Source organism: Oncorhynchus kisutch, unplaced genomic scaffold, assembly GCF_002021735.2.
Source record: "Oncorhynchus kisutch isolate 150728-3 unplaced genomic scaffold, Okis_V2 scaffold4011, whole genome shotgun sequence".
Taxonomy (NCBI): domain Eukaryota; kingdom Metazoa; phylum Chordata; class Actinopteri; order Salmoniformes; family Salmonidae; genus Oncorhynchus; species Oncorhynchus kisutch.
This window is the reverse complement of record NW_022265956.1, coordinates 349,149-363,415: the sequence shown is the minus strand read 5'-3', so window position 1 is coordinate 363,415 and position 14,267 is coordinate 349,149. Positions and strand designations below refer to the sequence as shown.

Sequence of the window (14,267 nt, the reverse complement as noted above, 5' to 3'; positions counted from 1 at the left end):
AACCACTAGGCTACCCTTGCCTCTAACCACTAGGCTACCTAAGTAGCCCCAGTTAGAGAATACATGAACGATGTCCTCTAACCACTAGGCTACCCTGCCTCTAACCACTAGGCTACCCTGCCTCTAACCACTAGGCTACCCTGCCTCTAACCACTAGGCTACCTAGTAGCCCCAGTTAGAGAATACATGAACAATGTACAGTCAAAGTCATTCACACCCCTCGACTTTCTCCACATATTGAAAAACCTACAGCTCAGCGTTCAACACCGTAGTGCCCATGAAGCTAAGGACCCTGGGACTAAACACCTCCCTCCGCTGTTGTATTCAGCATTTCACTGTAAGGTCTACTACACCTGTTGAATTCAGCATTTCACTGTAAGGTCTACTACACCTGTTGTATTCAGCATTTCACTGTGAGGTCTACTACATCTGTTGTATTCAGCATTTCACTGTAAGGTCTACTACACCTGTTGTATTCAGCATTTCACTGTAAGGTCTACTACACCTGTTGTATTCAGCATTTCACTGTGAGGTCTACTACACCTGTTGTATTCAGCACAGGTGACAAATACAATTTGATTTGAGACGCGTGCAGACTCGTTATAACTTCAGCTTGAAGCACAACGTGATTTGTCTCTCTAAGAGGACGTAGTGTTGTTAAAAAATTATAGGAAATAATTTAGTATTTTGTTCATGTCGTGAAGCTCGAAATCTGTCTGAGAATATCACAACATGATGAAACCATAATGGTTGGACTCGCCAGACGGGTCACCGTTCATCTGCCGCCACACCATTGGCTGGTACAGAGCAAGAGGAAATCTATTCTTTATCTGGATTGGCCAGAAAACGTGACATCGCTCCCTATGCAAATCTGGGTTCTGAAACCTGACACTTCAAGGAAGCTCCGCTGAGAGTGGAAGCAGAGACGAGACGGACGAGGCTTTCTGACATTATATAAGGCACAGGACCCTACAGCGTTTACACAGCGCTTTGCACACCTAAAGGTCCGTGTGGAACCCACAGCCGCTCGAAGTACCCCATGTAGTGGACTTGACATGTGTAATTGATGTATTTGTGCTAGAAGAGATACCTGGTCTTTGTCTTGGAACTTCTCCACCGGGCCAAACTGCAGCAGACCCATGAAAATCAGACGCTGCATGCTGTCATGGAAACTAAAGATGTACTTCCTGGATGATAGACAAAAACAGGAAATATATCAACGACACTTCCCGTTATGGCTTCTTCTGATTGGACGACGCAAAGAGGGTCTTTACGTTAGCGTTTGGAATTGGGTGACAAAAAATAAATGAACAAATCACGTCACCCCATTTGTGTGTATTTAACTAGTGTGTGTGTGTATATTTAACTAGTGTGTGTGTGTATTTAACTAGTGTGTGTATATTTAACTAGTGTGTGTGGGTATTTAACTAGTGTGTGTGTGTATTTAACTAGTGTGTGTATATTTAACTAGTGTGTGTGTGTATATTTAACTAGTGTGTGTGGGTATTTAACTAGTGTGTGTGGGTATATTTAACTAGTGTGTGTGGGTATATTTAACTAGTGTGTGTGGGTATTTAACTAGTGTGTGTATATTTAACTAGTGTGTGTGTGTATATTTAACTAGTGTGTATATTTAACTAGTGTGTGTGTGTGTATTTAACTAGTGTGTGTGTATATTTAACTAGTGTGTGTGTATATTTAACTAGTGTGTGTGGGTATTTAACTAGTGTGTGTGTTATATTAACTAGTGTGTGTGGGTATTTAACTAGTGTGTGTGGGTATTTAACTAGTGTGTGTGGGTATTTAACTAGTGTGTGTGGGTATATTTAACTAGTGTGTGTGTGTATATTTAACTAGTGTGTGTGGGTATTTAACTAGTGTGTGTGGGTATTTAACTAGTGTGTGTGTGTATTTAACTAGTGTGTGTGGGTATTTAACTAGTGTGTGTGGGTATTTAACTAGTGTGTGTGTGTATTTAACTAGTGTGTGTGGGTATTTAACTAGTGTGTGTATATTTAACTAGTGTGTGTGTGTGTATATTTAACTAGTGTGTGTATGTATATTTAACTAGTGTGTGTATATTTAACTAGTGTGTGTGTGTATATTTAACTAGTGTGTGTGTGTATTTAACTAGTGTGTGGGTATTTAACTAGTGTGTGTGTGTATTTAACTAGTGTGTGTGTATATTTAACTAGTGTGTGGGTATATTTAACTAGTGTGTGGGTATATTTAACTAGTGTGTGGGTATATTTAACTAGTGTGTGGGTATATTTAACTAGTGTGTGTGTATATTTAACTAGTGTGTGTGTGGGTATTTAACTAGTGTGTGTGTATATTTAACTAGTGTGTGTGTGGGTATTTAACTAGTGTGTGTGTATATTTAACTAGTGTGTGTGTGGGTATTTAACTAGTGTGTGTGTGTATTTAACTAGTGTGTGTGTGTATTTAACTAGTGTGTGTGTGTATTTAACTAGTGTGTGGGTATATTTAACTAGTGTGTGGGTATATTTAACTAGTGTGTGGGTATATTTAACTAGTGTGTGGGTATATTTAACTAGTGTGTGTGTATATTTAACTAGTGTGTGTGGGTATTTAACTAGTGTGTGTGTATATTTAACTAGTGTGTGTGTGGTATTTAACTAGTGTGTGTGTGTATTTAACTAGTGTGTGTGTATATTTAACTAGTGTGTGTGTGGGTATTTAACTAGTGTGTGTGTATATTTAACTAGTGTGTGTGGGTATTTAACTAGTGTGTGTGGGTATATTTAACTAGTGTGTGTGTGTATATTTAACTAGTGTGTGGGTATTTAACTAGTGTGTGTGTATATTTAACTAGTGTGTGTGTGTATATTAACTAGTGTGTGTGTATATTTAACTAGTGTGTGTGTGTATATTTAACTAGTGTGTGGGTATTTAACTAGTGTGTGTGGGTATTTAACTAGTGTGTGTGTGGGTATTTAACTAGTGTGTGTGTATATTTAACTAGTGTGTGTGTATATTTAACTAGTGTGTGTGTATATTTAACTAGTGTGTGTGGGTATTTAACTAGTGTGTGTGTATATTTAACTAGTGTGTGTGGGTATTTAACTAGTGTGTGTGTGGGTATTTAACTAGTGTGTGTGGGTATTTAACTAGTGTGTGTGTGGGTATTTAACTAGTGTGTGTGTATATTTAACTAGTGTGTGTGGGTATTTAACTAGTGTGTGTATTTAACTAGTGTGTGTGTATATTTAACTAGTGTGTGTGTATATTTAACTAGTGTGTGTGGGTATTTAACTAGTGTGTGTGTATATTTAACTAGTGTGTGGGTATTTAACTAGTGTGTGGGTATTTAACTAGTGTGTGTGGGTATTTAACTAGTGTGTGTGTATATTTAACTAGTGTGTGTGTATATTTAACTAGTGTGTGTGTGTATATTTAACTAGTGTGTGTGTGTATATTTAACTAGTGTGTGTGTGTATATTTAACTAGTGTGTGTGGTATTTAACTAGTGTGTGTGTGGGTATTTAACTAGTGTGTGTGGGTATTTAACTAGTGTGTGTGTATATTTAACTAGTGTGTGTGTGTATATTTAACTAGTGTGTGTGTGTATATTTAACTAGTGTGTGTGTGTATATTTAACTAGTGTGTGTGGGTATTTAACTAGTGTGTGTGGGTATTTAACTAGTGTGTGTATATTTAACTAGTGTGTGTGTATATTTAACTAGTGTGTGTGGGTATTTAACTAGTGTGTGTATATTTAACTAGTGTGTGTGGGTATTTAACTAGTGTGTGTGGGTATTTAACTAGTGTGTGTGGGTATTTAACTAGTGTGTGTGTATATTTAACTAGTGTGTGTGTATATTTAACTAGTGTGTGTGGGTATTTAACTAGTGTGTTGTATATTTAACTAGTGTGTGTGGTATTTAACTAGTGTGTGTGGGTATTTAACTAGTGTGTGTATATTTAACTAGTGTGTGTGTATATTTAACTAGTGTGTGTGTATATTTAACTAGTGTGTGTGGGTATTTAACTAGTGTGTGTGTATTTAACTAGTGTGTGTGGGTATTTAACTAGTGTGTGTGTGGGTATATTTAACTAGTGTGTGTGTATATTTAACTAGTGTGTGGGTATTTAACTAGTGTGTGTGTGTATATTTAACTAGTGTGTGTGGGTATTTAACTAGTGTGTGTGGGTATTTAACTAGTGTGTGTGGGTATTTAACTAGTGTGTGTGGGTATTTAACTAGTGTGTGTGGGTATTTAACTAGTGTGTGTGTATATTTAACTAGTGTGTGTGTGTATATTTAACTAGTGTGTGTGTGTATTTAACTAGTGTGTGTATTTAACTAGTGTGTGTGTATATTTAACTAGTGTGTGTGGGTATTTAACTAGTGTGTGTGTATATTTAACTAGTGTGTGTGTGTATATTTAACTAGTGTGTGTGTGTATTTAACTAGTGTGTGTGTGTGGGTATTTAACTAGTGTGTGTGTATATTTAACTAGTGTGTGTGTGGGTATTTAACTAGTGTGTGTGTATATTTAACTAGTGTGTGTGTGGGTATTTAACTAGTGTGTGTGTATATTTAACTAGTGTGTGTGTGTGTATTTAACTAGTGTGTGTGTGTGTATTTAACTAGTGTGTGTGTATATGTAACTAGTGTGTGTCACCGTTTGTGCAGTAGTTGGGTCTTCATCCTAGAAGGCAGGAACCTGATGAGGTAGTGCTGCTTCACTGGGTCGTTCAGATACTCCTCCAAGCCATCCACCTAACACACAGAGACACACAGAGACACACAGAGACACACAGAGACAGAGACAGAGAGACACACAGAGACAGAGAGACAGAGACAGAGAGACACACAGAGACACACAGACAGAGACACACAGAGACAGAGAGACACACAGAGACACAGAGACAGAGAGACAGAGACAGAGAGACACACAGAGACACACAGAGACACAGAGACAGAGAGACAGAGACAGAGAGACACACAGAGACAGAGAGACAGAGACAGAGAGACACACAGAGACAGAGAGACAGAGACAGAGAGACACACAGAGACAGAGAGACAGAGACAGAGACACAGAGACAGAGAGACACACAGAGACAGAGAGACAGAGACAGAGAGACACACAGAGACACACAGAGACAGAGAGAGAGAGACAGACAGACAGAGAGACACACAGAGACAGAGAGACAGAGACACACAGAGACAGAGAGACAGAGACACACAGAGACAGAGAGACAGAGACACACAGAGACAGAGAGACAGAGACACACAGAGACAGAGAGACACACAGAGACACACAGAGACAGAGAGACACAGAGACAGAGAGACAGAGACACACAGAGACAGAGAGACACAGAGACAGAGAGACACACAGAGACACAGAGACAGAGACACACAGAGACACAGAGACAGAGAGACACACAGAGACAGAGACACACAGAGACAGACACAGAGAGACACAGAGACAGAGAGACACACAGAGACAGAGAGACAGACACACAGAGACAGAGAGACAGAGACACACAGAGACAGAGAGACAGAGACACACAGAGACAGAGAGACAGAGACACACAGAGACACACAGAGACAGAGAGACAGAGACACACAGAGACAGAGAGACAGAGACACACAGAGACAGAGAGACAGAGACACACAGAGACAGAGAGACACAGAGACACACAGAGACAGAGAGACACAGAGACACACAGAGACAGAGAGACACACAGAGACAGAGAGACAGAGACACACAGAGACAGAGAGACAGAGACACACAGAGACAGAGAGACACAGAGACACAGAGACAGACAGAGACACACAGAGACAGAGACACACAGAGACAGAGAGACAGAGACACACAGAGACAGAGACACACAGAGACAGACAGAGACAGACACAGAGACACACAGAGACACAAAGAGACACAAAGAGATGGAGAGACACAGAGACAGAGAGACAGAGACACACAGAGACAGAGAGACACAGAGACAGAGAGACACAGAGACACAAAGAGACAGAGAGACACACCGAGACACAGAGACAGAGAGACACAGAGACAGAGAGACAGAGAGACACAGAGACAGAGAGACACAGAGACACAGAGACAGAGAGACACAGAGACACACAGAGACAGAGAGACACACAGAGACAGAGAGACACAGAGACACACAGAGACAGAGAGACACAGAGACACACAGAGACAGAGAGACACAGAGACACACAGAGACAGAGAGACACAGAGACGGAGAGACACAGAGACAGAGAGACACAGAGACAGAGACACAGAGAGAGACACAGAGGAGAGAGACAGACACACAGAGACAGAGAGACACAGAGACAGAGAGACACACAGAGACAGAGAGACACAGACACACAGAGACAGTGAGACACAGAGACAGAGGACACACAACAGAGACAGAGAGAGACAGAGACAGACACATAGAGAGACAGAGACCGAGAGAGACACACACACACACAGAGAAGAGACAGAGAAAGAGACAGACAGGAGAGAGACAAAGAGAGAGAGAGAGAGAGAGACAAAGAGAGAGAGACAGAGAGAGAGAGACAGATTAAGTAAGAGGTGGCACTACTGTTTGAAAAATGTGTGTGTGTACTGTGCAGCCGGGAGTGCGTGTGAGAGAGTGTGTGTGTGTGTGTGTGTGTGTGTGTGTGTGTGTGGTGCAGCCGGTGTGTGTGCTGTGCAGGCGGTGTGTGTGTGTGAGAGTGTGTGTGTGTACTGTGCAGGCGGGTGTGTGTGTTAGAGAGTGTGTGTTGTGTTAGAGAGTGTGTGTGTGTGTGTGTGTGTGTGTGTGTGTGTGTGTGTGTGTGTGTGTGTGTGTGTGTGTGTGTGTGAATGTGTACCTTGAAGGATATCTGTATAATCTGAATGTAGATGGAGAGAGGGCAGACAGAGAACAACATCAGAGGTCAGGGCCCAGCCTGGACCAAAACTCTCTGTGGACCGAGCCGGGGGGGATGAACCTCCTCCAAGACACCTCATCTACATAGACTAGAGAGAGGAGGAGGGGGGGGAGAGGAGAGGGAGAGGGAGGAGAGGGGGGGGGAGAGGAGGGAGAGGGGGGGGGGGGAGAGGAGGGGAGAGGGGGGAGAGGAGGGAGAGGAGGTTAGCATTCATTCACATATTATAGTAACCAATAACAGGGGAGGTTAGCATTCATTCACATATTATAGTAACCAATAACAGGGGAGGTTAGCATTCATTCACATATTATAGTAACCAATAACAGAGGAGGTTTGGCATTCATTCACATATTATAGTAACCAATAACAGGGGAGGTTAGCATTCATTCACATATTATAGCACCAAAACAGGAAATGTACCTTTCATGTCAGGATCATGTCCGACATCTGTCAGATTGATCACGTCCTGCCCTTCCTCCGCCAACGATGACATCCACTTCCGGGTCAGGGGTCAGGCCTGGCTTGTCCCTCTGTGGAGGCGGGGTCACTTACTGCAGCGTTGTCAGTGGGTGGGCTCTGGGTGTCGGGGAGGTCCGAGTTCTGGCGATTGGGGGAGTCTGTGTTTCGGGGGGTTGAGGTGGGGAGGTCTGAGTTCTGGGGATTGGGGGAGTCTGTGTTTCGGGGGGTTGAGGTGGGGAGGTCTGAGTTCTGGGGATTGGGGGAGTCTGTGTTTCGGGGGGTTGAAGTGGGGAGGTCTGAGTTCTGGGGATTGGGGGAGTCTGTGTTTCGGGGGGTTGAAGTGGGGAGGTCTGTGTGTTCAGAGCTAGAAGGTTGGGTGTCGTCAGGGTGTGTAGTTTGGGGTTGTGAGGGGTTACTGGGGGTGGTGGGGTAGGTAGTCTGGACACCAGGGTTATCAGTGGGGAGGACGATAGAGCTGGAGGTGTTGTGGAGGTCAGGGGGAGTGGGGGTAGAGGGGTGTCTCAGGGGGTGTCCGTAGACCAGATACCTAGGAAGACATTTGATCAATGATAAATATTGATATGGTTTTAAGTGTTTTTCTGACTTCATTAATTTTGTAACTGAACCCCCTTACGTTGCCCAGTACACACTGTGTGGCATGAAATACTGGTTTTACTAGAACAATAAATGTAACTAAATCCAAAATACTATATTTATCCGACAAAGAGAAAAGTAGCTCGACTCTGGGACTAGTTAAGGGTAATACTGACTCTGGGACTAGTTAAGGGTAATACTGACTCTGGGACTAGTTAAGGGTAATACTGACTCTGGGACTAGTTAAGGGTAATACTGACTCTGGGACTAGTTAAGGGTAATACTGACTCTGGGACTAGTTAAGGGTAATACTGACTCTGGGACTAGTTAAGGGTAATACTGACTCTGGGACTAGTTAAGGGTAATACTGACTCTGGGACTAGTTAAGGGTATACTGACTCTGGGACTAGTTAAGGGTAATACTGACTCTGGGACTAGTTAAGGGTAATACTGACTCTGGGACTAGTTAAGGGTATACTGACTCTGGGACTAGTTAAGGGTAATACTGACTCTGGGACTAGTTAAGGGTAATACTGACTCTGGGACTAGTTATGGGTAATACTGACTCAGGGACTAGTTAAGGGTAATACTGACTCAGGGACTAGTTAAGGGTAATACTGACTCAGGGACTAGTTAAGGGTACTACTGACTCCGGGACTAGTTAAGGGTACTACTGACTCCGGGACTAGTTAAGGGTACTACTGACTCCGGGACAGTTAAGGGTACTACTGACTCCGGGACTAGTTAAGGGTACTACTGACTCCGGGACTAGTTAAGGGTACTACTGACTCCGGGACTAGTTAAGGGTACTACTGACTCCGGGACTAGTTAAGGGTACTACTGACTCCGGGACTAGTTAAGGGTAATACTGACTCTGGGACTAGTTAAGGGTAATACTGACTCTGGGACTAGTTTAGGGTAATACTGACTCTGGGACTAGTTTAGGGTACTACTGACTCTGGGACTAGTTTAGGGTAATACTGACTCCGGGACTAGTTAAAGGTACTACTGACTCCGGGATTAGTTAAGGGTACTACTGACTCTGGGATTAGTAAAGGGTACTACTGACTTCCGGGACTAGTTAAGGGTACTACTGACTCCGGGACTATGTTAAGGGGTACTACTGACTCCGGGACTAGTTAAGGGTACTATAGACTCCGGGACTAGTTAAGGGGTACTACTGACATCCGGGACTAGTTAAGGGTACTACTGACTCCGGGACTGTTAGGGGTACTACTGACTCCGGGACTAGTTAAGGGTACTACGACTCCGGGACTAGTAAGGGTACTACTGACTCCGGGACTAGTTAAGGGTACTAACTGATCCGGGACTAGTTAAGGGTACTACTGACCTCGGACTAGTTAAGGGTACTACTGACTCCGGACTAGTTAAGGGTACTACTGACCTCCGGGACTAGTTAAGGTACTACTTGACTTCCGGGACTAGTTAAGGGTACTACTGACTCCGGGACTATTAGGGTACTACTGACTCCGGGACTAGTTAAGGGTAATACTGACTGTGGGACTAGTTAGTTTAAGGGTAATACTGACTCTGGGACTAGTTAGTTTAAGGGTAATGCTGACTGTGGGACTAGTTAGTTTAAGGGTAATACTGACTGTGAGACTAGTTAGTTTAAGGGTAATAATGACTGTGGGACTAGTTAGTTTAAGGGTAATACTGGTGCGTACCACAAGAAGGTGTGTGTCAGTCTCAGACGAGGCATCTTAGGCTGGTACCCCAAAGACCTGCTGAGACCTGGGACTGGGGGGAGACAGAGAGAGAGAGAGAGACTTGAGACATGGGACTGGGGGGAGACAGAGAGAGAGAGAGAGACTTGAGACATGGGACTGGGGGAGACAGAGAGAGAGAGACTTGAGACCTGGGACTGGGGGGGGACAGAGAGAGAGAGAGACTTGAGACCTGGGACTGGGGGGGACAGAGAGAGAGAGAGACTTGAGACCTGGGACTGGGGGGGACAGAGAGAGAGAGTGATTTGAGACCTGGGACTGGGGGGGAGACAGAGAGACTTGAGACCTGGGACTGGGGGGAGATAGAGAGAGACTTGAGACCTGGGACTGGGGGGGGAGACAGAGAGAGACTTGAGACCTGGGACTGGGGGGGGGGAGACAGAGAGAAGAGACTTGAACAGGTCACGTTCCAGGTAGCAGGGTAACAACCCTCTCAGCTACTGAACAGTCACGTTCCAGGGTAACAACCCTCTCAGCTACGAACAGTCACGTTCCAGGGTAACAACCCTCTCAGCTACTGAACAGTCACGTTCCAGGGTAACAACCCTCTCAGCTATTGAACAGTCAGGTTCCAGGGGTAACAACCATCTCAGCCACTGAACAGTCACGTTCCAGGTAGCAGGGTAACAACCCTCTCAGCTACTGAACAGTCACGTTCCAGGGTAACAACCCTCTCAGCTACTGAACAGTCACGTTCCAGGGTAACAACCCTCTCAGCTATTGAACAGTCAGGTTCCAGGGTAACAACCATCTCAGCCACTGAACAGTCACGTCCAGGTAGCAGGTGGTAACAACCCTCTCAGCTACTGAACAGTCCACGTTCACAGGGGTAACAACCCTCTCAGCTACTGAACAGTCACGTTCCAGGGTAACAACCCTCTCAGCTATTGAACAGTCAGGTTCCAGGGTAACAACCATCTCAGCCACTGAACAGTCACGTTCCAGGTAGCAGGGTAACAACCCTCTCAGCTACTGAACAGTCACGTTCCAGGGTAACAACCCTCTCAGCTACTGAACAGTCACGTTCCCAGGGTAACAACCCTCTCAGCTACTGAACAGTCAGGTTCCAGGGTAACAACCATCTCAGCTACTGAACAGTCACGTTCCAGGTAGCAGGGTAACAACCATCTCAGCTACTGAACAGTCAGGTTCCAGGGTAACAACCCTCCAGCTACTGAACAGTCACGTTCAGGTAGCAGGGTAACAACCCTCTCAGCTACTGAACAGTCAGGTTCCAGGGTAACAACCATCTCAGCTACTGAACAGTCACGTTCCAGGTAGCAGGGTAACAACCATCTCAGCTACTGAACAGTCATGTTCCAGGTAGCAGGGTAACAAACCATCTCAGCTACTGAACAGTCACGTTCCAGGTAGCAGGGTAACAACCCTCTCAGCTACTGAACAGTCAGGTTCCAGGGTAACAACCATCTCAGCTACTGAACAGTCACGTTCCAGGTAGCAGGGTAACAACCATCTCAGCTACTGAACAGTCACGTTCCAGGTAGCAGGGTAACAACCTCCGCAGCTACTGAACAGTCAGGTTCCAGGGTAACAACCATCTCAGCTACTGAACAGTCACGTTCCAGGTAGCAGGGTAACAACCATCTCAGCTACTGAACAGTCATGTTCCAGGTAGCAGGGTAACAACCATCTCAGCTACTGAACAGTCAGGTTCCAGGGTAACAACCATCTCAGCTACTGAACAGTCAGGTTCCAGGGTAACAACCATCTCAACGCCACACAGAAGTTTACCGATAGAAGGTTTGAAGTTCTTCAGTTGTTTGTCTTTGTCTCCCATCTTGTCCTCTGTTCTCATATTCTGGGGTTCAGCAGGCACCTCATTTCCCACACTGCTCCCTCTCTCTCTCCTTCGCCTTCTCCTCTTCCTGCATTTCATTACTACAGAGAGAGAGAGAGAGAGGAGGATGGAGAGAGAGAGAGAGAGAGAGAGAGAGAGAGAGAGAAGAGACAGAGACAGAGACAGAGAGAGAGAGACAGAGAGAGAGAGACAGAGAGAGAGACAGAGACAGAGACAGGGAGAGAGAGAGAGGGAGAGAGAGGGAGGAGAGAGACGAGAGAGGAGAGGAGAGAGAGACGAGAGACGAGGATAGAGAGAGAGAACGACGAGAGAGGAGAGAGAGAGAGAGAGAGAGAGAGAGGAGAGAGAGAGACGAGCAGAGAGAGAACCAGAAGAGAGAGAGAGGACAGAGAGACAGAGAGAGAGAAGAGCGAGAGAGAGAGACCAGATGAGAGAGACAGAGAGACAGAGAGAGAGAGAGGAGAGACAGAGAGAGGGAAGGAGAGAGAAAGAAGAGAGGGAGAGAGAGAGGAGACGAGAGAGAGAGAGAGCAGTTATAGAGGGAGTCTTTTTACAGACACAGAAGACAGAGTCTCTCTCTCAGACCGAGCAGGGGGGGGTCTGAGAAAGTCACGCGAGAGGAAGTCTGAGAGAGAGAGTGAGAGAGGAGAGGGAGAAGAGGGAGGGCGAGACAGGAGAGCGATGGAGGGGAGAGAAGGTGAGAGAGAGGATGGCAGGGTGGAGAGTGGAGACAGAGAGAGAGGAGGGAGAGAGAAGAGAGAGAAGAGAGAGCGAGAGAGGGGAGGAGGAGACAGAGAGAGATTCGAGGAGAGAGAGAGAAGAGAGGAGAGAGAGAGAGCCGTGAGACAGAGAGAGAGAGAGAGAGAGAAGATGAGAGAGAGAGGGAGAGAGAGAGAGAGGAGAGGAGGAAGAGAGAGAGAAAGAGGAGAGAGAAGAGGAGAGAGAGAGGCAGAGGAGGCGAGAGAGACAGAGAGAGAGACAGAGAGAGAGGAGAGGAGAGAGAGAGACAGAGAGAGAGACAGAGAGGAGCAGTTATAGAGGAGTCTTTTTACACACTTAATCTGTTGTCTGTCTGTCTCACGTGCAGTGCAGCAGGTGTCTGTCTGTCTCACCGTGCAGCAGGGGTTCTGTTGTTCACCGTGCAGCAGGGTGTCTGTCTGTCTCACCGTGCAGCAGGGTGTCTGTCTGTCTCACCGTTTGCAGCAGGGTGTCTGTCTGTCTGTCTCCGTGCAGCAGGGCAGGGTATCTGTCTGTCTGTCTCACCGTGCGCAGGGTGTCTGCTGTCTGTCTCACCGTGTTGCAGCAGGGTGTCTCTGTCGTCGTCTCACCGTGCAGCAGGGTGTCTGTCTGTCTGTCTCACCGTGCAGCAGGGTGTCTGTCTGTCTGTCCTCACCGTGCAGCAGGTGTCTCTGTCTGTCTGTCTCACCGTGCAGCAGGGTGTCTGTCTGTCTGTCTCACCGTGCAGCAGGGGTGTCTGTCTGTCTGTCTCACCGTGCAGCAGGGTGTTTGTCTGTCTGGTCTGTCTGTCTCACGTGCAGCAGGGTGTCCGTCTGTCTGTCTGTCTCACCGTGCAGCAGGGTGTCCGTCTGTCTGTCTGTCTCACCGTGCAGCAGGGTGTCTGTCTGTCTGTCTGACCGTGGAGCAGGGTGTTGTTGTCTGTCTGTCTGCTCACGTGCAGCAGGGTGTCTGTCTGTCTGTCTCACAGTGCAGCAGGGGTCTGTCTGTCTGTCTGTCTCACAGTGCAGCAGTGTCTGTCTGTCTGTCTGTCTGTCTCACCGTGGAGCAGGGTGTCTGTCTGTCTGTCTCACCGTGCAGCAGGGTGTCTGTCTGTCTGTCTGTCTCACCGTGCAGCAGGGTGTCTGTCTGTCTGTCTGTCTCACCGTGCAGCAGGGGTCTGTTGTCTGTCTGTCTCACCGTGCAGCAGGGTGTGAGTGTCTGTCTGTCTGTCTGTCTCACCGTGCAGCAGGGGGTGTCGTGTCGGTCTGTCTGTTCACCGTGCAGCAGGTGTGGGGTATGTCTGTCTGTCTGTCTGTCTCACCGTGCAGCAGGGTGTCCGTCGGTCTGTCTGTCTGTCTCACCGTGCAGCAGGGTGTCCGTCTGTCTGTCTGTCTCACCGTGTGCAGCAGGGGTGTCTGTCTGTCTGTCTGTCTCACCGTGCAGCAGGGTGTCTGTCTGTCTCACTGTGCAGCAGGGTGTCTGTCTGTCTGTCTGTCTGTCTGTCTGTCTGTCGTCTCACCGTGCAGCAGGGGGTCTGTCTGTCTGTCTGTCTCACCGTGCAGCAGGGTGTCTGTCTGTCTGTCTCACCGTGCAGCAGGGTGTCTGTCTGTCTGTCTCACCGTGCAGCAGGGTGTCTGTCTGTCTCACCGTTGCAGCAGGGTTGTCTGTCTGTCTGTCTCACCGTGCAGCAGGGTAGGAGCTGGAGATGCGGAAGCGGACCTGTTCTATAGCCGACTTCACTAAAGCATCACTAGGAGAGACAGAGGGGTGGACTATAAACTCCCACCCTGGAGGAGAGGGGGGGAGGAGGAGAGGGGGAGGGAGGAGAGGGGGAGGAGAGGAGGAGAGGAGGAGAGGGGGGGAGAGGAGGAGGAGGGAGAGGAGAGGGGAGGAGAGGAGGAGGAGAGGGGGAGGAGAGGAGGAGGAGAGGAGGAGGAGAGGAAGAGGAGGAGATGAGGAGGAGGAGAGGAGAGGGGGAGGAGAGGAGGAGGAGGAGAGGGAGGAGGGAGAGGAGGAGGAG

The 14,267-nt window shown here is 46.9% G+C and overlaps 1 protein-coding gene across 1 annotated transcript; it reads right to left on the bottom strand.

The window, feature by feature from the left end:
- Positions 1-7,406: 7,406 nt before the first annotated feature.
- Positions 7,407-14,030, bottom strand: LOC116373025 (putative uncharacterized protein DDB_G0290521). The gene is made up of 4 exons (XM_031821728.1): positions 13,929-14,030; positions 11,464-11,610; positions 9,652-9,724; positions 7,407-7,916 (listed from the first exon to the last, which is right to left on the bottom strand). Exons 2-4 carry the CDS (start codon positions 11,606-11,608, stop codon positions 7,415-7,417), a joined length of 720 nt encoding a protein of 239 aa, XP_031677588.1. The 5' UTR covers positions 11,609-11,610; positions 13,929-14,030; the 3' UTR covers positions 7,407-7,414.
- Between the last annotated feature and the right edge of the window lie 237 nt (positions 14,031-14,267).

Excerpts from the sequence above, each read along its gene's own strand:
- LOC116373025 (XM_031821728.1), bottom strand. The coding sequence starts at position 11,608 with ATGAAATGCAGGAAGAGGAGAAGGCGAAGGAGAGAGAGAGGGAGCAGT. Across the intron at positions 9,725-11,463 it reads GAACTTCAAACCTTCTATCG|TCCCAGGTCTCAGCAGGTCT; the intron begins GTAAACTTCTGT and ends GTCTCCCCCCAG. Across the intron at positions 7,917-9,651 it reads CTGACACACACCTTCTTGTG|GTATCTGGTCTACGGACACC; the intron begins GTACGCACCAGT and ends ATGTCTTCCTAG.